This window comes from Geotrypetes seraphini, chromosome 11 (genome assembly GCF_902459505.1).
Source record: "Geotrypetes seraphini chromosome 11, aGeoSer1.1, whole genome shotgun sequence".
NCBI classification, from domain to species: Eukaryota; Metazoa; Chordata; class Amphibia; order Gymnophiona; family Dermophiidae; genus Geotrypetes; species Geotrypetes seraphini.
The window spans coordinates 136,969,605-136,995,675 of NC_047094.1; the positions used below are offsets into that span (position 1 = coordinate 136,969,605).

The following is a 26,071-nucleotide window of genomic DNA, read 5'->3' on the forward strand; positions in this document are numbered from 1 at the left end:
AAGAAATCAGGCCTTTCCATTCGAGCATGTTTACCACACAGAATACTGTAAGGAGCCGGATTAGATACACACCTGTGCATTATAGTCCTCAGGCATGTATCCCGTTCTGAAGTAACAAACCGCAACCTCCTGGCCATCCCTGAAACAGAGTAAAGGACCACATCACACAGTTCAAGCATCCCTTTCCATTTCCACTAGCACGGAAGTTTCCTTACTTGCTCATTTTCTGTTATCTTTAAATATTGTCAGTATTGCTGAGTGTCTTTGGGGGCATATACTACTAGAGAGCCTGCTGCGAGAACCACAGCTCCGATATTTATTTCGGCATCTAATCTTGAACAGCAGAGTTTCTTACCTCCAGTGCAAGTAGATGCCCCAGTTGAACAAAGAGAAAAGATTAAAATCAAAGGAGGTGGGGTCCAAGAGGGACATTCTGACCTCTGGGCCTGGAAAGCTGCAAAATAGGGAACAGTGAAGGACAAGTGCATGGAAAGAGCTCACGTAGATTTCACTGGGGGCTCTGTGTTTCAGTTATTTTGTCCCCACCCAGCAGACGTCACAGAGCAAATAAGGAGCAACTGAAGAAATTGAGTGTCTTTGCTTTCAAACTCTCTGGATATGAACTATTTTAGTCTCTGTTCCCAGGACACAAACTGATGTTGTTTCTGGATGTCAATAAGTCTGCAAAATACTCTGGGGGAGGGTGCGATTCCAGCAGTTTTCACACAGGCATTGAAATGGAAGAGAGAGAATGGAAGGCCAGACTGAGCTCTGACAGGATGACGGCAGGCTCCTACCTCCTGATATTGTGTGGGAAACCTGGGTAGATTCTGAATCACCTGCTTTACTGGGAGAGATATTTTCTGATAGAGCACCTGGCTTGGCCCCAATGTTACTTCAGAATCCATTTGGACAGACCATTGTTCTGGAGGGACACCAAGAACAAACGGAACATCGGATTTCACAGGTTTGGTGGGGTTTTTTTGTTTTTTTTTAAAGGCGGCTGTAAAAATTTAGTTATGGTTAAATAGGCAGGCATTTAAGGTTATAATAATTGATGAAAAGATACTTTTATATTATTCTATTTTATTTTTTATTTGTTGATTTTTAATATTTTTCTTATCTTTCCTTTTAATACAAATGGTGTTATTTTCCTCTATTGTTTTTATGTATCTCACAAAACTGCATTAATGTGAAACCAAAACGTGGCCTATAAATGCTAAATAAACATAAACATATAGGCAGGAGGAGGGTGCTAAGAGAAGAAAGGAATTTTAGGTGGAGAACTGGGTAGGCAAGTTGGAGAGTGCAGGAGAGACGGGAAGTTTTTGAATGCTGGATACAGGTGGTGTGTGAAATGTTTATGAGACTATATGGGGGTGGTAGGATGGAGAGAATAAAGCAGATAAGAAATGCAAACTAAAAATAAAAATGGTTTCCCCTTTGCATAGGAATTTATCTGCACAACAAGAGTTCATGGAAGATACAAGACTGAGAAATGTCTTTCTTTAGCATCCTGAACACACAGGAAGTGAACTCAGATTGGAAAAGGGCAGTTTGGGGGATGCAACGAGAAAACAGCTGAAGTTCAGATACAGGCGCAGACATCGGAGCATCTGGAACTAATTTCAAACCTGCTAGTGAATGAAAGAAAAGCCAGAGTGTTTGTAAAAGTGGAAGAAGGACAGCCAGGAGGAACGGAGGTGCAACTGGACAGTAGCAGAATGCCATTTTCGGAAGTAAAGTGGGAGCTTGATGAAATGGACATGATACAGATTTAAGCATACAACTAAAAGACAGACGATGGCAGATTAAACTCTTCAGGCAAGTTGAAAGGGGAAACCTGTCTGCTTGTTGGAAATGTATCCTGGATTCAATTGGGAAGGCGTTTTTGTGTTGGCTATGAAAAATCCTGTTTAAAAGCCACAGTAAAGTCTAATAGATTAAAGTACTTGGCATTAAATCAGTACAAGGTGAAGTCAGACACGCAGAGTTGCATTTTTAACTAGAGAATGACACGGGGACAAATTTTTCCCCGTCCCTGCCCCATTCCTGCAAGCTCCATCCTCATCTGCACAAGCCTCAAACCCTTTAAAATCATAAGCAGCAACATTCTAGAGCTCAGATTGTGATGTCATAATGCCTCATTCCACCAATGCCTAAGCTCCATCCTCATCTGCACAAGCCTCAGACGCTTTAAAATCCTAAGTAGCAACATTCTAGAGCAGTGGTTCCCAACCCTGTCCTGGAGGACCACCAGGCCAGTCGGGTTTTTGGGATAGCCCTAATGAATATACATGAGGCAGATTCGCATGCCTGTCATCTTCATTATATGCAAATCTCTTTCATGCATATTCATTAGGGCTAGCCTGAAAACCCAACTGGCCTGGTGGTCCTCCAGGACAGGGTTGGGAACCATTGTTCTAGAGCTCAGATTGTGATGTCATAATGCCTCATTCCACCAATGCCTAAGCTCCATCCTCAACTGCACAAGCCTCAAACACTTTAAATAAGTGTTTGAGGCCTGTGCAGTTAAGGCTGAGGTTACAGGAATGGGGCAGGGTCAGCAACAGTGACAAAACTTGCAGGGATGGGGAAAAATTTGTCCCTGTGTCAGTCTCTATTTTTAACAGCCAGTTCCACAGGAAAGTTATGAATTAAAAGCCTACAGTAAAAAATCCTCCGATAGATTAATGTCAAGCGGTTGAGATCTGTACTACGGAGGGTCAGACCAGCTGAGCAAGGGAAATGTACTGCCAATTAGAAATTTCACTTGATTAGGCTGTTAGTTGTGAAAGCTTCTAATTAGAATCCTAAAGCATCCACCTGCAGTAGGGTCCTCAAATGGGAAACACTACCACTGCTGAAGGGAGATCAAGGCCTGAACTGCTGGCTCAGAAACTGGCCACACACACCCCCCTCAACCACCTGCTGGCCCACAACGTCTGGGCTGAACAGGTGCCCTGCTGTTAATTCATGCCTCTGCCTGCCTGTAAAAACTGTCCCCAATAGATGCTGTCCTGTCTTCCTTTCCTCTATTTCTTCTTGAAAACTGCAGCACAAATAAGCTGCTTTTCCCTGCTGTGCTCGTTTCTTCTTTTGCTCCACCCAAAGCAGGCTGAAAAGGTCGTGAGATCCAAGAAAGGAGATAACGAGAAAGAGGCAGAGGCTGGTACCACCCAAGTATGCACTCCACAGAGCCATCCTAGAGAGCTCAGCTGGAAGCCAGTCACCAACTGGACCAGGAGTGGAAAATAAAATTATATTGGCTTAACTTTACTCAAGTCCTCAAAATTGGATCCAAAACTTACACAATTAGCGAGAAAGTAAGAAATACACTTGAAGAATCACTGCTTGAAACCGAGAGCAAGATGCATGACTTTTTAACGAGCTTAAGATTTTCCTTTATCCAACCGGGATGTAGACAGGAAAGTAGTTAATTGGAAAAGTTCAAAGAAAACATACTTATTCATTTGGTGATGCACAATACACTTGCAAGGATGTCACAAGTAAAATGTAGCCCCTAAAGCTAACACTCCTGGCTTAAGTAAAAGAAATTCACGCCTACGCTTCTGCATCTCACGTGATATGTCGGGAAACATCTGTATTTTGTGTCCAAGAAATTCTTTCTGTTTATTATGATAATGCGTTTTAATCAAAATTTCATTAAACTTCAAACTTAAACTTAAGCGGGGATTTTTTAAGGGGATGTTTTCCCTCCTCTGCTCCTTTCTCTTGGGGCTGAAAAGCTTGTGACAGAACTGGTAGTTTGTTTTCTCTTTCTCAAGACAGAGAAGTTCACAAGAGAAAAGGGTACCAAGCCCCTACGATCGGTGTGGAATCAGATCACTTTTCAGGGAGCAGGTCAAAGTATGTATTAATGCTGCCAGTAGAAACACACGAGTCCGAGTGTACATACATGTAAAGTCTTCTGTCTCTATCTAAAGACGCTCTCTCAGCCACATCACAGAGCCTCCTCCGGATGATGGGGATTTTCCTGTGAACGATCACAAAAAGACGGTATCGCTAGAACATAAAACCTTAGTAAAAGCAGCACTCAGGCTGGTGACATCATTACAGTCTTTAGATCAGGGGTGTCCAACCTGCGGCCCTGTGAAGTATTTTGTGCGGCCCCGGTCGAGGGTGATGCCGTGCTTTCCTCTGCTGCCCCTGGATGTTTACCGTCTTGCCGGTTCCCTCCTCTGTCTTGCTGCAGCGTTTGCGCGGCCCCAGAAACAATTTTTTCGGCCAATGCGGCCCAGGGAAACCAAAAGGTTGGACACCCCTGCTTTAGATCATTCGGGATCATGATTATAGGGATACATAACAAGGATGTGCATGCGTTAGTGAACCTTAAAAAAAAAAAAAAAATAATAATAATTTTAAAAAAAATCAGTTTAGCATACATTAAAGGGCTGATTCTATTAAGGGCGCCAGAGCTTAATTGGCAAAATACCCTTAATAGTCTTTGTGATTGGGTGATATCGCATGGCATTTAGCAACACCTAAGCGGGCGTTTCTATGGGCGAAATGTGACTCAGGTGGCGCTAAGCACGACTCGCCAAAATCTTAGGTGCCTGAAACATAGGCTTTTAAAACCTGCAAATGGCGCCTAAGTGTGGGCGACGCATGGCTGGCACCAATTTTTTTAGGTGCCGGCCAATTTAGGCACCGTTTATAGAAATCAGCCCCTATGGGGTCCTTTTACAAAGGCACGGTAGCAGTTTAACGCATGGAATACCATGCGTTAAACCGCCTGCCGCGCTAGTACCTAACATCTCCATTGATGAAATGTCTGCCGCGCTAACCCCCGTAGCGTGCCTTGATAAAAGGAGCCCTAAATGTAATACACGTTAATCAACTTCTCATGCCTTCGCTTGTTGGGTACAGTGTGTTAAAATCAATTTAAGTATGCACTGAAACAAATTAATATAACTAACTGAAACCCCCCCATCTCTAATTGGGAAAAATATTGGTGAAAAATGAAAACAAATCAAATTTTTCTTGCCTAAATACATCACCAATACATAATTAACCACCACAAAATCTTTCTCAGGATGCCCATGTGGGTTTTTTTTAGTTGGGTGGGGGTATGGACGGACACTATGAATTTTATCCTTTCCCCCCCCTCTCTTATGACGTAGTTATTTTCCATTTTTCTCTGTATTGTACACCCAAAGAGGAAAAAAAACAGTAGGCTTGCCATCATCTTGATCGCGGCAGGGGAATCCAAATCAGCTGAACCCGTTTCCTGGAGTCCTGCTGACTCAGCTAATTATGGATTCCCCTGCCAGGATCAGCTGAACAAGCAGGGAGAATGTGATTCCTCTCTCCCTCACACCCATTGATCCCCCCAGCCCCCCTCCACAGAAAGCTGCTGTTCTCAGAGCCCTCTACCCCCTCCCCAACATCCCCGACACCCTTCTGACAGCACCTTGACATCTCCCTCCTGACGATCGGTCCACCTCTTCAGAATGATGGCCCTTCCTCCTCCCAATGCATCTTGGGATGCAGTAGGAGGGGCCTAAGGCCCTGATTGGGTCAAAATGGAAGTGATCAGGATTCCCCTGCCACAATCAGCTGATGACAAGCCTTTTGGACAAGGTAGTTGGGTATGTCTGAAAAAATTGCTTTTGTGTGTTTTTCACGTGGACATCTTCATATTTGAGAATGGCCAAAAAAGATAGACATACTAAGGACCAATATGTCTACGTACTTCATTCTCAAAAAGATAGACATCTTGATGTTATAAGAATGGACATCTTCTCTACTGGCTTTCTGGACATCTTTCTCAAAACGTCCAAACTAAGACATCCTATCGAAAATGCCCCTCTATGTTACTTACCTATCAAGTACCGAAACTTTCTGTCTAACCAGCTTTTCTTCACACAATTACCTTTTCCAGAGCTCATTTTCTATATAGCGGTGATCAAAAATATTCCTCTGGACATTTTCCACCAAGAACATTACAACAGCCCTGAAACACACACAAGAATTTCACATTCAACAAGTGAGTTAGATTGTGCTTAATACAATTAAGTATTTTATAGCAATCATGGATGTTTTCAGCACTATTCAGTGCTGTAAGCATTCAGGTATGAGGGCCGATTGAAAGGTAACGAGACTACCTCTTTCTTTCCAAGAAGTAGACGTTGCAATGCTGTGTTGGTTCTTGTGAAGCTCAAACATTGACATTGGACAGCCATAGTCTTCATTGTTGGGTCACAGCGTGAGGAAGAACTTTGTACGTTTTGTCATGGCAGATGAAGATGAAGTGTCTGTGGCAGCATGGCTAATTGTTTAACCACCGTATTCTTGCCGCAACGTTTCAAGGGTTTCATTACAGCTCTTTCCAAATTTAAACACAAAATTCATCACACACTTCTGGCATATTCTCACAGACACACGTCTTCCTCATGTGGCATGATGAAATGTACAAAGTTCTTCCTCTCGCTGTGACCCAACAATGAAGACTACAGCAGTCCAACTGCAGGTTCAGAAACGCTGATGGATGAGCTTCACAAGAACCAGCACAGTGTTGCCACGTCTACTTCTTGGAAACAGAGGTAGTATCATTACTTTTCAATCAGCCCTCGTATATCCCTGTCTCAAAGAGTTTGTGATTCATTGAAAGATCGTTCAAGGCATTGCTCTAATCACTCGGACACTTCCTCTCTGCATGGTAGCAGTAAAGGGGCTATAGGTCTCATGTTCACTTGATCTCGGACAAGTTCATATTCATCAATAATGTAGAGTCTATGGATTACCAGAGAGTGGTAGAAAGCTGGAACGTTCTTCAAGAGGGGAAAACACCCTCCAAGGATTCAAGACAAAGTTAGACAAGTTTCTGCTGAACAAGAACATGCGCTGGTAGGGCTAGTCTCAGTTAGGGTGCTGGTCTTAGACCAGAGGGCCGCCGTGTGAGCGGACTTCTGGGCATGATGGACCACTGGTCTGACTCAGCAGTGGCAATTCTTATGTTCTTATAGGCTCTCGGGCAGGCTCACACACTTTGCTACACTGTATAATCCTAAGACCATCCAGGAGTATGGGATCGCCCTACAGACTACTGTTACTCATGACTCTAACACCCCACAAATATTGTCTACTTGCGATTCCTTTCAAGTAGGGACACAGATTAGGGTTAGGAGGGACTCAGGGGAAGATTCTCAAAACTTCATGATAAAATACAATGGGCTGCAACCGAGGTCGCTATTGTAACAATTTACAAAAGGCGAGTCATTCTTAAAGACCCCGCATGCAAATGAGGATCTTGGATGTTTATATTGCTGTTGTTAGGTACCATGGACTCGTGCTCAAGTCCTAGTGACTTGATGAATTGTGGATCTAAGAAGAAATTGGTTCTGTGCTAGTCCGGAAAGATTCTCCAGCGTCATCCCCATGGTTGTTTTCAACGTGTCCAGCCATCTGATTGCAGGTTGCCCTCTTTGCCTGGTTCCTTCGTTCTTCCTAAACCTGATGTCTTTCTCCATTGATCTCTCTCTTCTGATGGTGTGACCAAAATAAGACACATATATTGGCCCCCCATGATAAACAGGATAAGTCATGTGATACATTTTAAATGTGCTACGGACGAGTAATACATGTCCCTTCCTGAATTCAAAAGGAAACACTGGGCATAGCCCAACAATTAGCATGCATCCTTTCTACTTGACCCACACCAACTTCTGCTGTTAGGGTGTGAGTGCAAAAATGCAAAAAAGAATCCTTTAATTTTGATGAAATATAAGTCAGACTTTATCTTTTTCATTTTCACTGTTTATCTACAATAAATGTCTCTCAATAAAATATCAGTAATAACAATATGTCATGATTCCTTCCAGGGCGGCAGATCGTGACACAGATGGAAGCAAAAGTTAAGCTGCTGTAAGGACACCCTGATGCAGTGGGGAAGAAATTAATACCCAAGAAACGCAGGCCACGTTGGTTGCTGAAAAGCGGCTTTAAAAAGTATACCTAAAGATGAACTAGGGGCTCCTTTTACTAAGCCGCGTTAGGGCATTAACGGGCGGAATAGCGCACGCTAAATTGCCACGCGCGCTAGACGCTAACGCCAGCATTGAGCTGGTGTTAGTTCTAGCCGGGTAGCGGTTTATCACGCGCTAAAATGCTGCACGCGCTAAAAAAGCTAACGCAGCTTAGTAAAAGGAGCCCTAAGGAATCATGACAAGCATAAGCTAAGTTATAATTATTCCTCTACGAAAAGAGATGAAACTGCCATCTCTTTGCTTGAGTCATTTTTTCAACATAAGGGGTAATAAGTTGGGAATTTTAAAATAAGAATATAGTCACAAGATATTTTTAAAGTCATGAAAAGAGTTAACATGGTAACATAGTAGATGACAGCAGATAAAGACCCGAATAGTCCATCCAGTCTGCCCAACCTGATTCAATTTAAATTTTTTCTTCTTAGCTATTTCTGAGCAAGAATCCAAAGCTCTACCCGGTACTGTGCTTGGGTTCCAACTGCCAAAATCTCTGTTAAATCCTACTCCATCCCATCTAAACCCTCCCAGCCATTGAAGCCCTCTCCAGCCCATCCTCCCCCAAACGGCCATATACAGACCATGCAAGTCTGCCCAGTACTGGCCTTAGTTCAATATTTAATATTATTTTCTGATTCTAAATCTTCTGTGTTCATCCCACGCTTCTTTGAACTCAGTCACAGTTTTACTCTCCACCACCTCTCTCGGGAGCGCATTCCAGGCATCCACCACCCTCTCCGTAAAGTAGAATTTCCTAACATTGCCCCTGAATCTACCACCCCTCAACCTCAAATTATGTCCTCTGGTTTTACCATTTTCCTTTCTCTGGAAAAAATTTTGTTCTACGTTAATACCCTTCAAGTATCTGAACGTCTGAATCATATCCCCCCTGTCCCTCCTTTCCTCTAGGGTATACATATTCAGGGCTTCCAGTCTCTCCTCATACTCTTCTTTCACAAGCCTCCTATCATTTTTGTCGTTGTCCTCTGGACCGCTTCAAGTCTTCTTACGTCCTTCGCCAGATACGGTCTCTAAAACTGAACACAATACTCCAAGTGGGGCCTTACCAATGACCTGTACAGGGGCATCTTCTTCCTTCTACTGACTACGCCTCTCTTTATACAGCCCAGCATCCTTCTGGAAGCAGCCACTGCCTTGTCACACAGTTTTTTCGCTTTTAGATCTTCGGACACTATCACCCCAAGGTCCCTCTCCCCGTCCGTGCATATCAGCAATAGTAGAAAAAAGGAAAAAGATATATATATATAATAAAGGGTTTTTGACTATGACTGCATTTTGAGCTGAGTGAATTATCACGTCTGTAACCCATTTGGGTTAATTGGCTCCAATTCTGAGGCTCTTCCCTACTGAATAAGAAGACTTGGATAACCCCTGTTGATTGATGACAGTTTTTAGTGGGTTTATTTATATGATTATTGCAAAAAAAAGACAGTCATAACTTAAAATCATTTGGGCTTCGAATTACATGCCGGTTTGATCTCTTCCAGAAATGATTTGTTAGTTCTTCTTGCAGTCCACGGCATGCCTAAAATCCTTGTACAGAACCAAAGCTCAATGAGTCAATAATCCTTCTGCCTCGTCGCTTAGGCTTGCTAAATTTACTTGAGATGAGTCGTTGATGGTAGGAGGGGCCTTAAGTGCCTGAGCCAATCAGAGCCTTAGGTTCCTCCCCAGCACATCCCAGGATGCACCGGAAAGGGGAAGGCCCACCATTTTCCAAGAGGATTCCATGAATAAGGTAGTGAGGGTCGGTGGGATCGTCAGAATGCAGTGGGCATCTCTTCCACTGCGGGGGGGGGTGGGGGGTAGTAGTGTCAGGGGATTGTGTGATGTGGCAGGAGAGAGTGGGCATCTCTTCCACTGCGGGGTGGGGGGGGGTGGTGGGTACTAGTGTCGGGGGATTGTGTGATGTGGCAGGAGAGAGTGGGCATCTCTCCTGGAACTGGTTTAGCGAGCACATGAAAGGCTCATTTTAGTTTTGAGAATCTTCCCCTCCGAGTGGAACTTGAAGGCATTGCTGAAGCAGCTCACCCATGATTATTTTCCTAATTTATTCATTCATTCTCAGGACGCAGTGGTTTTTCATGCATCACAAGCCCAATCTGGCCTTAAAGGGAATCTGGGAAGACTCGCTTGTGTAGAGGAGCAGATAACCGGTTTAGCAGGCTTCCCCTTCCATCAGTCCCATAGCTGGGAGGGAGAAGAGAGAAGCCTGGACATACATACGTTATCATCTATTGAAATATTATCTCAGTAGAGAACTGGAGCAACACAGGTTCTGTCATGTCAGAGTAAGCAAATTAAAATGGGGACACAGATTTAAGACATACAGAACTATTAAGTTAGTATGATGTACAAAATACAAACAAACACAAACAAGAGAATTGACCCAATGATCTCCATAGACAAATCCAAGAAGAAACAAAATACAATGTGGAGAAATTATATTCCTGAGATGGACTTTATTAATATTAAAATAATATTAAAACTTGGCAAACCACATAAAAACCTCTAGGACACAGTCCGCTGAAAAGCTATGGACCCTGGATCCAACACGGTCCTTGTTTCGACAGAATGTCTTCTTCAGGGGTCCCTATGAAGTCTGCCATTTTTATCCACATATCTTTACCATAGGACTTCATAGGGACCCCTGAAGAAGATATGGAATAATGTAGTCAATTCCAAAGTCAATTGATTAAATCCTTTTGAACATTGCCCTTGCCGTGTTTTATTGTCAGCACAAAGTTACGACAGCCACAGCTCGTGACGTACAAGACCAGCACTGGAGTAACAGCGGGGAATGGTTAGGAGCAGCCAGGGCACAGAGGAGTAATACAGAATAAAGCTACTTAAAAGAGCAAATGCTCAGTCAAGGCTGGTTTAATGCATGAACCAGATGAGGCAGTGGTTCAGGGTTCTGAAAACCAAGGGTGCTAAGAGTCTTCCTCACCAATTCACTGCTGCAGTGTTATAACTAACTAACTATCTCCTCCTCCGCATACACAAATCCACACAGATGATCTCTCCCCTCCCCAAGGTGCCCTTCAGCATGCACAAAATCCCCTTTCATCTCTTTCCCATCCCTCCTTTGTAATGCTGGCTCCGACTGTGGGAGAATGGAGCCACTCCCTTCCTCTCCTGTTTCTACTAAAAAGCAAAGGAGAGGGATGGGAGAGAGAGGAAGGGAGGACAGTAAGCGTGGGGCTGTGTGCGCACTGGATGAATAAAGGGAGGAAGGGGAAGAGAGCTGTATATTTGTGTGTGCACGGAGGACGCAAGAAAAAACGACGAAGGTGATAAGACTCAACATGATCGTGTTTCGGCTCAAAGGACCCGCCTCTGGAGTCTGAATGCTGAATAAGAAATAAATTGTTACAAAGTGTCTGCACGAAACCGAAAGTGAAAATAAAATTTTGAATGGCGCAAAGTTTAAGAAACAGACTCGCTGCACAAGAACAAAACAGCACTCCGACAAGCGATGACTCCTAATCACACAATAAAGCATTGTTTTTTTCTTGCTTTCCAAGTTCTGGGAAGGTGGCATTTCCTTTTTCTTCGAGGTGTGCACCGAAAACACCATGGGGGGGGGGAGGGAAAGAAGGCAACTTTTGTGGAGGGAGCTGGCTAAAGGAGGCTGATGCAAGCAGGCACTGGGAAAGGGAGGGTGAAGCTGGCTGGATGACAGCTCATGTGGGCAGGCACCAAAGCAAAAAGTTAGTGGAAGGTGTCACAATCCTTTGAGATGACCCTGCTCTCTCTCTCTCTCTGTATATAAGTTATTTGTCTGTCTCTCTGTATCACCAAGGTATTTGTTTACACAAACTTTTCAGAAGGAACCACCAGGAAACAAGTCAGATTTTATACAATGCTGTGTGTTACTAATGGTATTATACAACCGAGCATTTAAAAACCTGTCTTCACAGATCTTACTTGTCTGAACCATATAGTTTCCAGGCCTGTGCAATGCCAGCAGCGATGCCTTCTGATGGACGATTTGATAATATATGGGAAGCTTCTTCCGATTTCCCCAGTACAGTCAGCACATGTCTGTCAGAAGAAATTCAGCATCTGTCAGAGGAAATTCAGCCCACTTTTGACGCACAAGAGTTTGAGAAATATACAGATTCTGCTGCAGACAGTCATCTGCATATAATAAAAGCAAGCTTATTCATTATTTACTCAGAATTTCAAGTTCCAAATTTATCAGCTATCTATCTAGATGGCTTTACATAAAATTTGTGGATAGCTCCCTCATAAAGCACCTGAAGCAATGCTCCATCTAAGGATTCGCCAGGTGCATGCAAATTTCTTCTCACGTGAACGACAAGTTCTAAAAACCAACAATTTTCCAGATTTGCAAGAATTTTTGTGAGTGACTGTGTAAAATCTGTGAGCAATTTATCATGTGCTCTGCTTAGAGGAAACATTTAAAAGCATCATGTAAGAAAGATAAATATTCTATCGACACCCAGTTTTTTATTAAAAAATATATTCCCTAGTTCACAGCCGTCTGTTATAAAAAGGGACCTCAATACGTCACCTACACTCTAAGCCAGTGGTTCCCAACCCTGTCTTGGAAGACCCCCATGCCATGGTGCAGATTTGCATACCTGTCACTTCCATTACAGCATATGCAAATCTCTCTCATGCATATTCATTAGGGCTAGTCTGAAACCCGATTGGCCTGGGGGTCCTCCAGGACAGGGTTGGGAACCACTGCTCTAAGCTTACAATGAAATATAATCACAACAGAGCATGTCGGAAAAGCAAAAGTTTCTCAAAAGAAGCGAGGGATGCCCCCCTTCTTGCCTGGAATCAGACAGATTCTTTCCTAGGTCAGACTCGCAGAATCTCAGTTTATTTCCACATTGTTCAGCAATTTTTCTCCACCTTTACAAAAGTCTTACAAGACACCTCCAAAGGGGATGCTCACTATTATTTGCGGTAGAGGGAATTGTTACCGTGAATCCAGCGCACAGTAATGAGCAAGAAAATTCATACCACATTAAAGTTGTGGCAGTAATTTGCTGCTCATTGCTCTGGGCTAAACTTTCCTACCAGCACCTGAACACCGGCAAGAAAGTCTAAAACATAAAGAAGCATGCCCAGAGCCTCCCCCACACAGAACCCCCTCTCGCCCCCCCCCCCCTAAAAAAAATACCCTGGTGGCTCAGTGGACCCACCCACCTGACCTGAACCCCGGCAGTGGTGTACCAAGGACAGAGTGGTGGGCACGGACTGCCCTGGGTGTAGCCAGTTCGGAAGGTGCATGGTCAGCTGCAGTCCACACATGTGCAGTTGTTGGCTCTGCTAATCCCCTGCCCCCTCCGATGTCAACTTCCTGTTCCAGGGACTGGTAGAGCCAATAGCTGCATGCGCACAGACCACGGCCCTGCAGCAGCACCATGCATCCTACACTTGGAGCACTCTACCCCACCATACCACAGCACCCCTCCCCAGCGTACCTCCTCAAATGCATCCTACAGACAATGTACATAAAATGATGTGTTAATAAGGACAGTGCACAAACTTTCACTCCTCGTTTTACCCACAGAAATGGTAACATGTAAAATTAATGTACGCTAATTTGATTGTTTAAAAAAAAAAAAAAAAAAGCCTATTTTTAGCAAACACTCATAAAACTTTGCACAATCAGTAGAATAAATTTAAAAAAGTCATAACACAGAATTGAATAGTCAAGGGCCTAAAGTAAATTTCACTGCAGCACACAGGAACTCTGTGGAATTCTCTTACCGATGTACATCTGGGGTTCTTGAGGCCAGACCTCCAAAACTGGCAGCAATGGTGTTAATCTCAATCTGCTTCAGGGCTGCAATCCCATCAGTCCCACAGTCAAACATGTAGTCAGAGCGATTTATTCCTAAAAACACAGACTGAAGACAGACAAACAAAGAGAGAGACAGAGAAATAAAACCACACTGGTAAAAAGAGATAATTGTGGATGCTACATGATTTCCAAAATAAAATGTGCACCTTTTACTTTGAAAATTAGTCCAGGCAAAAAGTACCGACATACACATTTTTCACACCTTCTAATGTTCGTGACCCTCTTTAGCGAGTAAAAAAAACCCAAAACAAAACATGCACCCAACTTTTGAAAATTCTGAAGTATGCATGCAGTTCCAGTTCCAGATCCAACTCCAAACTGCTTACTTTCCCAGTGGCTAAAAACATGTGTAATATGGTCCTAGACACATGTTTTGGCCAATGTAAAGTAGCAGTAGTTTCATTAAAGGTCATTTCTGCAGGCACAGCTTTAGAAGTTACCCCAACAATGCAGCAGGGGAATCAAAATACTGCTTACTCTTAGAAAATCACATAAAAAAGGGGGCACATCACCATTAAAGAAATAGTTAACATGGTGTCATATCATTGTACCTTAACTGTCAATAAGTAAAACCTGGATAGTGTTACTCAAAAGTTCCCAAAATAGAATTAATGGACTTTATTTGAATTTTGGAAAAAAAAAAAAAAAAATATATATATATATATATATACACACACAGTCAAACCTCGGTTTGCGAGTAATCCGGTTTGCGAGTGTTTTGCAAGACGAGCAAAACATTCTCGCAAAACGTGTCTCGCAAACTGAGTGTTGACTTGATTTGTGAGCACCCCCGATAACCGGTATCGCTCCTCCCCCCGCTCGCAAAGGGCCCCCTCCCGCTCGAATCGGCATGCCCCTCCCTGCCCACGAGAACAGGAACCCCCCCCCCCCCGTCTGGCACCGGCACGCAGCTCACAAGTGCCGGTGCCGCTTGAAGATCTTTTTCTTCCCAGTCTGTGCCGGCTTTGAGCATGCATCTGCGCATGCTCAAGCCCTTCTAATTCTCCCTCTCGCCGAGAATCTCGGCGAGAGGGAGAATTAGAGGGGCTTGAGCATGCGCAGATGCATGCTCAAAGCCGGCAGAGACTGGGAAGATGATCTTCAAGCGGCACCGGCACTTGTGAGCTGCGTGCCGGTGCCAGACGGGGGGGGGGGGCAGTTAAAGTTGGTCGGGCAGGGGTTTCCTGTTCTCACGGGGGGTGGGGTGCCGATTCAAGCGGGGGGGGGCCCTTTGCGAGTGGGGGGGAGCGGTTCTCGTGCCGGTGCCAGAAGGGGGGGGTGAGTTAAAGTTGGTCGGGCGGGGGGTGCCTGTTCTCACGGGGGGTGCTGGTTCACGCGGGGGGGAGGACTTTGCGAGCGGGGGGGAGCAGTGCCCTGGCCTCGGGGGGGGGGGGGAACGTATCAAAGCGAGTTTCCATTATTTCCTATGGGGGAAACTCGCTTTGATAAACGAGCATTTTGGATTACGAGCATACTCCTGGAACGGATTATGCTCGTAATCCAAGGTACCATATAAAAATTAAAATACTGATAACATCTGTCTGGGGAGTACACAAGAAGGTATAATGTCCTTAGATATACAGAGGCATTAAGAACATAAGAATAGCCATACTGGGACAGACTGACAAAGTCCATCAAGCCCAGTATCCCTGTTTCCAACAATGGCTAACCCAGGTTACAAGAACCTGGCAGAAACCCAATGAGTAGCTGAGATTGTGATGTCACAATGCCTTATTCCACCAATGCCTAAGAGCTCACCTCATCAGTGATGTCACAATGGCTTGATTGTACTATACTTGGCTCACTTAAGAACATAAGAATTGCTGTACTGACACAAACCGAAGGTTCATCAAGCCCAGTATCCTGTTTCCAACAGTGGCAAACCCTGGTCCTAAGTACCCAGCTAGATCCCAAGTAGTAAAACAGATTTTATGCTGCTTATCCTAAGAATAAGCAGTAGATTTCCACAAGCCATCTCAATAGTGCATGCTGCCTGAAGCTCTTGGACACTGTCAGAGACAGGATGCTTGGACTTGAAGAACCCCTGGTCTGACCAGGATGGCCACGTCCTATGTTCCTTCAGTTTAACAAAATATTGGCAAAGAAAGATAATGGATTAAGTTGATCGGGTCAAAGAATTTTTCTTATTGGTGGGAGCAATTATTTCCAACCTTGTACATGTGATCAACGCTCAATGTGTAATTATGAACAGAACAGCCACAGCTTTACAAACAACACAGCTACCATCTTCATGCAGGATATAATCTTCAGAAGCCTCAATGATGACTAGTTTCACACGAGCCGGTCTGCCCATGATTCACCAGCTCTTCATAGGCATCAAATACTCTGTAGTTAAATAATCATGAACAACACATTTTTGAAAAAAAAAAAAAATCTTTCACAATAATCCACATCCATCAAGATACTTCGCTTGAAAAAGTGTCTCTCTTATTAGAGACTTGGGCCAGATCTGGCCCAGGTCTCCAATAAGAGAGAGACTTCTTCACATGTACAAGGCCTGAAAGGTAATGGAGGCTAGACATGGAGAAGACTCGTTCCTCACTGGAAGTCTCTCCTGAAGCAGAACATGTAGGCCTGTTGGCCACCAACTTCAGCTTGTAATTTATGGAGTTCTTTTCTATATAACTCTGTTTTTATTGTAAGAATCAGCTGTATGTCAAATTTTAATAAGCATAAGAATTTCCAGAGCTCCACCTCATGCTCAAGATCAGTAAAGAAAGCCTTCTTAAATGGGATGCCTTTATGATGTACCAGAACACACAAGAATGTTTTCTTAAATTCTCTGACTCAGACATTAGTCTTCACTCACCTGAGTCACTCCTTCTTCAAGAACTTGCCTGTAGATTTTAAAAAGCCGAGCTACAAACTCATCCACTTTGACTGTACTAAAAAAAAAAATATAAAGGAGGTTATTTGGTTAAAATGTGGCGCTAATTACACAAATGGTCAAAAAACACGGTTATTTTTTTTTCTTTTTTATATTCATTCAAACTGTGTATTTTTGTGCATGTGTAGATCACAACAAATGCAGTCAGATGTATATTTTAGTTGTATTTTTTTCCTTCATGAAATGCCTTAAAACTCAATAAAGGAAAAAAGTCCAGTCTCTGCCAGCTTTGAGTCCATTTCATTTAAAGCAGTTGGTGCACTTAAGTTTAATACAGCAACTTATAACATCATATAAGCACTTCCCCTGAAGAAGCCGTCCAGCAGTGAAACAGACTGGCCATAGTTCCATCGGGAGCAAGATAAATGTTTTTACCATTGATTACTTTAAACACTTGGGCATTCGAGGTCTTTTCCCAGTATAGCTACAACATAAAGTAAATATCGGTAGCAATACAAAACAGATATTCTCGTATCCATTAAAGTTTTACTTTTGGGTTATTTTGGGTGTTTGAGAAGTTTTCACAAGTTATTGTGCTAATTACACAGACATTAAAAAAACTGCTGCTGCCGTGGGAAACTGTGTGGCCCAAGCGACAGGTACAGGGTTGCAGCTCATCTGTGCGCTCTTCCTACCTGCCTAAGAAGTGGCCACCAGAGGTCACTGCAACCTGCTTGGACTACTGCCACTTTGTGCTCCTTCAAGCAGCCAAGTTAATTCTAAGGGGAGGAGGGGACGGCAGTCCAGCTAATCTGTGTACTTCCCCTAGCTATCTCAGTGGTGAGGTCACCAGTATGCTGCTGAGCCTAAGTTGCTGCCACTAGAGATTGACACGGGGACAAATTTTTCCCCGTCCCCGTGGGAACTCATTTTCCCGCCCCCATCCCCGCAAGTTCTTTTCCTGTCCCTGCCCCATTCCTGCAAGCTCCGTCCTCATCTGTACAAGACTGAAACACTTTAAAATCATAAGTGTTCGAGGCTTGTGCGATTAAGGCAGAGCTTATATGAATGGGATAGGGACAGCGACGAAACTCATGGGGACATTGAGTTCGTGCAGGGACGGAGAAAAATTTGTCCCCGTGTCTTTCTCTAGCTGCCACGCTGCATTATGTCCATTGGCTGGTTGGGTACAAGGGAGAGGTTGCCGCTTATCAGCACACAGGAAGTACATTACATAAAGAGCCAGATAAAGAATGATTTAAAAAAAAAAAAAAATTCTTTTGAATATTATAACTATGAGGTTTTACAGTAGTCGCAAAAAATAGTATAAAATACCACTTATATGAACCAATGCACAACAGTATTATTAAGTCCTTGTCATTTAGGACATACTATACGGCCTCAGAAATGGAGCCTACGCACAGCAATGTAATCACAAGCTGAGACAATCCGCGTAGTTAAAATGCTCCTGCTCCAATCATTGGCCACTAAATTGGTTTTTGAAAAGCTGTGACCGAATGCACTGATTGTGGATGTGTGTACTAATGTCCCGGTGGCCCTGACGCAGCGGATGTATGTAATTCCCGCGAAACGCTGGCCGCGTTGGCAAATGGACATGGATTGAGGTTTTATTATAAAGACTCCGCCAGTGACGACTACTAAACAAAGCAGATAAGTTTTTGTGGTCTAGTTTTTCAAATCTGGATAATACACACAGTATTTGAAGAGGATTTTTTGAAAAAATATCACAGTTATAGTAATTTGTCTTAAGTTAAACACTAAATCTATTAAAATAAGCTAAAAAGTAGCAGTTTAAATAGGTATTTAGTGGCCAATGATTGGAGCAGGAGCATTTTAACTACGCGGATTGTCTCAGCTTGTGATTACATTGCTGTGCGTAGGCTCCATTTCTGAGGCCGTATAGTATGTCCTAAATGACAAGGACTTAATAATACTGTTGTGCATTGGTTCATAGAAGTGGTATTTTATACTATTTTTTGCGATTGTGATATATACTACTGGGTTGTATGACTTTAGGTTTTACAGTACAGGTCAGAAAGGAAATAGTTCACCCATTAAAAGCGCCTGGAGAACCGTTTCTTGAACTTAGACTGGTGTGCGTTGGTAGACACTGAAAACTGCCCCAAAGGCTCATCGATTACGCGGTATATCAAATTTGAAATAAGCTTGGTGTAATGATGCAGGTAAAGGCGGTGGTGTTAGAAGTTTTGTAAGGCGCTGTGTGTGCTATTTCAGTATCATTGACATGGATGCTGCAGCCACCAGCTTGGGAGCAGCGGTATGGCAAGGTTAAAGCAGCAATATCTTTGCCATTCCCTCTACAGTCCCGTACTCTATCCGCCTCAGCAGTCCCCTTGTAAATCCCGACACGAGCAGTATGCATATACTGTATTCACCTTTTGTCCTGTGTGTCTGTCTTAATTAGACTGTAAGCTCTTTAATGTATAGTGCTACATGCATCTGGTAACGCTATAGAAATAATAAATAATAGTAGTAATTTAGAGACCTTTGCGCCAGATGTGTAGCCAGGGGGAGCAGACCTTTTGCAAAATAGGTGCTGGTGCACAACTGATTGCTTAGGCACTATTTCATTCAAAATCCTTTTAGGGGAGCAGCTGTTTTCCTTTGCACCTCACCTAATCATGACTCTGCTCTATCATATCCCCCTTCAGCTGCCTCTTCTCCATCAGTATGAAAAATCAAGATTGCGAGAAAAAAATGGAACAATTGTGGTGGGGTGGGGAGTTGTTTTGCCCTGACCTCTCCTACAGCCACGCAAACGCAACGGACAGCAGGAGAGCGCAGCTAGTGAAATCGCAGGACCAGAGCTTCCAATTCACTCTTATTGCCTACAGAGCTTCTCCTCCCATGTAGTCCCAGTTCACATCTGCTGCTTAGTCAGCATGTTCCTCCATAGACTGTGGGGAAAGAACATTACACATCGACCAGAGCTAAAATAATCCAAGTTTTATTTCAACACAATGAAACCGTTTATATTCTGTATGGGAAATTATAAACATAAAATCCAATCTGTATATTAGACCAGACACGGTCCGTGTTTCGGCTTCAAAAGTCTGCCTCAGGGGTTGCAATTAGCATCCAGTAAATGCCGCTCTTGTGGCTTCAAAATGAAATTCAATGAAACTTTTCTTTTACAAGCATTGCAAGCTAATTAATTGTTCAGTCTAACATTTCCATGTATTGCAAAACAAGACTAAGAATGTTATAATGCCTCTGTATCACTCAATGGTGTGACCTTACCTTGAGTATTGCATTCAATTCTGGTCTCTTTATCTCAAAAAAGATAAAGCGACACAAGAAAAAGTTGAAAGAAGAGCAACCAAGATGATAAAGGGGATGGAACTCCTTTTGTATCAGGAAAGATTAAAGAGGTTAGGGTTCTTCAGCTTGGAAGAGAGACGTCTGAGGGGAAGATAGGATTGAAGTCTACAAAATCTTGAGTGGAGTAGAACAGGTACAAGTGGATCCCGTCAAAAATGACAAAGACTAGGGGGAACTCAATGAAGTTACAGGGAAATACTTTTCAAATCAATAGGAGAAATTTTTTTTCACTCAGAGAATAGTTAAGTTCTGGAACGTGTTGTCAGAGGTTGTGGTAAGAGCTGATAGTGTAGCTGGTTTTAAGAAAGGTTTGGACAATTTCCAGGAGGAAAAGTCCATAGTCTGCCACTGCTTGCCCTGGATTGGTGGCATGGACTGCTGCTACTATTTGGGTTTTTGCCAGGTACTTGTGACTTGGATTGGGCTCAGTGAAGACGGGATACTGGGTTAGAAAGACCATTGGTCTGTCCCAGTAAGGCTATTCTTCTGTTCTTAAATGAAGTAAGTTGGAAAACTAGTCAAAGATAGAAGAATCAATAAAGATAGTTTCTTAACCCTTTCAGGACCATAAGGATCGTAGGCCAATTTTTGTGGTTTTGACGACATTTTTATGGTAAAAAGGGCTTGCAGATGCCAAAAAATTGATTTTTTTTTGTGAAATATCATTATTTTATTTTTTTTAAATCACACTTCTGGCTTATGGACAGTGTGGCAAGTGAATCTTCTCGTCAATCTGGCAACGACGCTAATGAATGAATGTCGGAACCAGTTTGTTTACATAAAGGCAGTATCATATGGAATCCGTACATATCAAATTTAGAACTGTAGACTATTCCAATCAAAATTTATAGGATTTTAAAGTTATGGGACAAATATGTCCCTTGGTCCTGAAAGGGTTAAAACAAAGCCTGCAATAGAATGTTAGACTGAAGCAGAGAGTGTCAACTTAGAGCTTCACAAGGGTACAGATCAGAAATGAGACCTCACAGACTGCCTGACTGAGATACTTTCTGGAATGTGTGTCAAGCTACTTATAGTCAATAGAGAGACTCTGGATCACAAAAGAACCAAAAGGTGGTCCCCAGAAACATTAACAATCAAACACAAACCATTTAATAAAAACAAGAAAAATTACAACACCCATCAGACTACGAGGGTGGTTTGAAACGTTTGGTAAAAGAGAAAAAAAACCTTCAGATATTCCCTGACGTTTCGAGAGAAACGCAGGAGACAAGAATTCTTAATTTTATAACCAGGGGTGACCCAGGGGGGTCTTTTCTTTCTTAGGTACCCATGCAAGTGTATTATTAGATACAGCTCTTTAAAATATGTTTTTGTTGATCCGCCTCAGTTAGTTTTCTCTCCCTAAAACGTTTGGAGAATGAAGGAACAGCAGCTCCTATATAATAGACTAAGCTCTTTGTTTCAGCAGCAGATATACGTATCCTAATTATTAATGTTATGTTCTATTAAATTACTCTTTCGTTACCTCTTGGATTGTATATGAGGACTTGAGTGTAATTAAGTAAGTTTTATTTCTTTATCTATTTGATGATTTTTATGTTTAATTGTTATGTCTTAATTACGCTTTCTGCACAAGATGTTATGCTTGGAAATCAATTTGAAATTTAATAAATAAAGAAAAAAAAACAAGTATTTTAAAAAATTTGACAAAACCTATTTCTGGACACTAGCGTTTTTAGCGGGCGCAGAATTTTAACATGTGCTAAACCCACGCTATACGGTTTTAACTAACGCCAGTTCAATGTTGGCATTAGCGTCTACCGTGTACTAAAACTGCTATCGCAGCTTAGTTAAAGGAGCCCTAAGTGTACAGCCCTTGCCAGAGACTATGTTGAGAAATATACCTTTTATTTTTTCAAAATAAATATTTATTTAACTTAGGTTTTTTAAAGAAACTTTTCAAACCACCCTTGTACATCCAACTGGATACTGACCATTAACACACTTACGAGGGGGGGGGATGCTGAAAAGCTCTCAGTCCAACCGAGAACAATGTGGATATGGTTCAATCAATGATCTGAAACAATGTTAAAAACATAGAATTTTGTTTCTGCAAATTGGCCCTTAATGAAATAAGATAACACTCTTTTCAGCTACAGAGGCAAAATAACGCTCAGAATTTAGGAAGTTGGTTGGTTGGGCTGAGAACTTTTCAGCACCCCCTGGTAGGTAGTAAAAGTAAGCCAAGCATAGAACAATCAAGCCATTGTGACATCACTGATTAGGTTGGCTCTTATTGGTGGAATGAGACATTATGACATCACAATCTAAACTCTGGTTACCAGACTGCATCTGTTCACACTATGAGGGGCTGCTGAAAAGTTCTCAGACCAACCAAGAACAGAATGACGTGGATACGGTTCAATCAATGATCTGAAACAAGGATTTTGCAAATTGACCCTTAATGAAGTTGGTTGGGCTGAGAACTTTTCAGTATCCCCTTGTACATCGTCTACTTCCAGCTAACGTTGTCCATTTGGACATCAATCACTTGCCATTAGCACTCTTTACTTATTTGGTGTGTGCCGTTATGGTTCTTTATATCCCTTATGCAGCCATACTGGTGAAACATGGCCACACTGGGTGGCGCACTTTTATTAGTTTTAATAAATGTTTTGTAATTGACAGGGATACTTCTGGGTTTATGTTTCTAGAACCACTCGGCTCACCTTATGTTCATGTTTCTTATAATGTCATATTCAGGATGAGGGGAAAATCATATGAAGTGTAATTGCTTGGTGATGTACCTAGCAAGAGTTTCTTTCAGGAACCTAAAATCCTGGCTGACTAAGTTCACCAGTAGATTGAAGTCTTGTTGGACAGCTCTGGCTTCTTCAAACAGTGCTCTAGGAACAGTAGATGGGAACAAGGAAAATGGAGCATAATTCACCACCTGCAGGGGGAAAAGAAAAAAAAAAAAAGAGGAGATACATCTAAAAACCTTCGGCATTGTATTTAATTTCTATATGTAAGAGGTTTGAAAGCTCTAACTGCTCCATATGAATATTCTTTTAAGAGGAAATGTAAAGCAAACAACCAGAATCAGAAACATGCTAACATCGTGTAAAATAAAAGTGGATATTCTTAATATGAAGACATTATGTCCTCAGGGGAAATAACAAATATACACTAACAAACCCCTGCACCATAAATACAGCACAAAGGGTGGCCACAGGGAAGAACCCCATGCATACAGCTCAAAAAGAGTGGCCTCAAGGGAGAACAAACTAGTGCTCTGTAATACCCTTGGTGTGGTGGATCCAGCATGAGTGCCGAATAGTGACTTTAGGAAAGAAAAAGGGGTATTTTACCTACCCTTGGTGAAAGTTTGAGCGTTTGCGCTAGCGTTTTTTGCGCGTGCAAACCATGCGTTAAACAAAAAATACTAATGCAAGCTCTATGGAGGCATTAGCGTTTATTGTAAGCGCACTAAAGACGCTAGCACACCTTAGTAAAAGGAGCTCTATGTACGGTTAGTCACTGAGAAACAGACAATGCTGGAAGGCAAGAACCACTTGGTTCAACCAGTCTGCCTATTGCATTATCACGGGTCTTAGGCTAAGAGTTTCTCCTCTCAGTCTCCAAAGTCCTTTGGCTCCTTTATCACCTCATATTGCAATCTACTTTATTTGGGTCTTTTAGGTTAATTCACTACAAATTTTCAAACGTGGCTGCTAGTCTGCTGCTGCCTTTATCAAAATGTGAGTGCATTTCTTTTGCACAGAAGGAATGGCCCGTGTTGCCAGTTTACTGGAGTATCGGATTCAGGCCCTGCTTGCTCTGGCATCATCACTAAGGCTTTATCGGCCTATCGGTCATCTGAGGAAATTTTATTGGATAGCCCATCATTTAAGCATGTTAGACTGGAAGTGAATCACACTGCTATGATCCAAATTGAGGGTGCACAAATGTGGAATAGATTGCCAGCTAAAATACATACGATGTCAGCAATACTCTAATTTAAGAAATATTTAAAGGCTCTCTCAGAGTAATGGCATTTGGCTGCTCACTATATGATGATTGTATATTTTGTATGTGTGTTATGATGTTTTCTTTACATGAGATTGTGTATTTCCAGTTTGTACACTGCCTAATAAAATTGGATAGAGCAGTTTAGAAATGTCCCCAACATCCCTAGAACATTTTAAATCAGAATTAAGAACATAAGAATTGCCCTACTAACACAGACCGAAGGTCCATCAAGCCAGTATCCAACCCAGGTCTCAAATACCTAGCTAGATCTCAACACATTTTATGCTGCTTATCCTAGGAATAAGGAGTGGATTTCCCCAAGCCATCTCAATAATGGCCTATGGACTTCTCTTTTAGGAAATTATCCAAACCTTTTTTAAGCCTCGCTAAGCTAACTGATTTCATCACATTCTCCAGCAACAAATTCCAGAGTTTAATTACACGTTGTTTGAAGAACTATTTTCTCCAGTTTGTTTTAAATTTACTACTTAGTAGCTTCATTGCAAGCCCCCTAGTCCTAGTATTTTTGGAAAGAGTGAACAAGCGATCCACATCTACCCATTCCACTCATTATTTTCAAAGATGCCTACCTTTAGCTTAGCTCTCCTTCTAGAACATGGGTGGGCAACTCCGGTCCTCAAGGGCCAGAATCCAGTTGGGTTTTCAGGATTTCCCCAATGAATATGCATGATATCTATTTGCATGCACTGCTTTCAATGCATATTCATTGGAGAAATCCTGAAAACCCGACTGGATTCTGGCCCTCGAGGATCGGAGTTGCCCACCCCTGTTCTAAAACCTCTACCTCTTCCTACTAATTGGATTCTGATGACACACACAGATACCCTTATGTTCTTCCTCCTCTCTTTCCTATTACAAATTGTAATTCTACCCCCTACCCTAAGTTTCTTTCGCGTCACTTTTGCAAAACCCTCTCCCTTCTCCAAATTTTTAGACTGTAAGCCGCTGAGGTTTCTACTCTTTTGCAGGATACCAAGTTAATAAACTTGTACTATTTAAAACAACTAACCCCCCCCTCCCTTTTCATTAAGCCGTGATACAGGTTTCTACCGTGACCCAGGGCGCTAAATGCTCCGACACTCATAGAATTCCTATGAGCGACAGTGCACTTAGCACCCCAGGCCACAGTAGAAACCTCTATTGCAGCTTAGCAAAAGAGGACCTAAGTAAAAATCTCTCTCAGAAATGAAGTGTTTTCTCACATTAAGAGGATGTGAGCTCAAAAGAAATTTCATGCAGTTAGCCTTTCTCCGGGTGCATATCGTTCGAAGAAAAATGTAGCATTTTATCTCACTAATTTAACCTCCCTCTCTTTTCTTTCTAGAGGCTAGATTAAGCCAAAACTAGGGATGCTGGAGAGACAAATTAAGAGCACCTTGTAAAGCAGAGCATTTAACGCTTGCAAAGTGTATGAGCAGAAACCAGGAACATCCCCCCAACAGTTCTAGAGAAGGCAGCTGCAAAGTCTCTCCATTCACTACAACGCTTTACCAGACTTTTAGAAAACAGGACGCCAGAATTTCTCCTGAATCAAGGGGGGAGTATGTGGCACAGTGGTTAAAACTACAGCCTCAGCACCCTTAGATTGTGGGTTCAAATCCCATGCTGCTCCTGGCAGTGGCATCATGAGGCTGAGAGGCACCCGGGGCCCCTGCCCTCCTCCCCGCCCTGGCTACATACACCCCCTTCCTGTTCCCCGTACCTTTTTAACTCTTCCGACAAGAATAGCATGCCCCTGTCGGTGTCAGCTCGCCCTTTGACGTCACTTCTTAGGCAGTAGGGCTGTGGAGTTAGAGTCGAGGAGTCGGAGACAATTTTAGGTACTGGAGTCGGAGTCATGGGTACCAGAAACTGAGGAGTCAGAGTCGAAGGATTTATCTACCAACTCCACAGCCCTGCTAGGCACAGGACCCGGAAGTGACATCAGAGAGAGTGCCGATGCCGACTTGGGCAGCAATGTTGGTCATG

The 26,071-nt window shown here is 42.7% G+C and overlaps 1 protein-coding gene across 3 annotated transcripts in view; it reads right to left on the reverse strand.

Moving 5' to 3' along the window:
- GSS (glutathione synthetase) overlaps positions 1–26,071 on the reverse strand; it is a 49,450-nt gene that overhangs the window by 18,185 nt on the left and 5,194 nt on the right. For 2 of the 3 annotated variants that reach the window (XM_033963814.1, XM_033963813.1), the window contains exons 3-9: positions 22,858–23,003; positions 16,706–16,781; positions 13,782–13,921; positions 11,958–12,074; positions 5,897–5,977; positions 3,920–3,997; positions 73–139 (exon numbers count right to left, since the gene is read on the reverse strand). In XM_033963814.1, coding sequence (XP_033819705.1) covers positions 73–139; positions 3,920–3,997; positions 5,897–5,977; positions 11,958–12,074; positions 13,782–13,921; positions 16,706–16,781; positions 22,858–23,003 — 705 coding nt within the window. Of the gene's footprint in view, positions 1–72; positions 140–3,919; positions 3,998–5,896; positions 5,978–11,957; positions 12,075–13,781; positions 13,922–16,705; positions 16,782–22,779; positions 23,004–26,071 lie in introns of those variants that run through there. The other variant, XM_033963815.1, reaches the window with a different exon arrangement.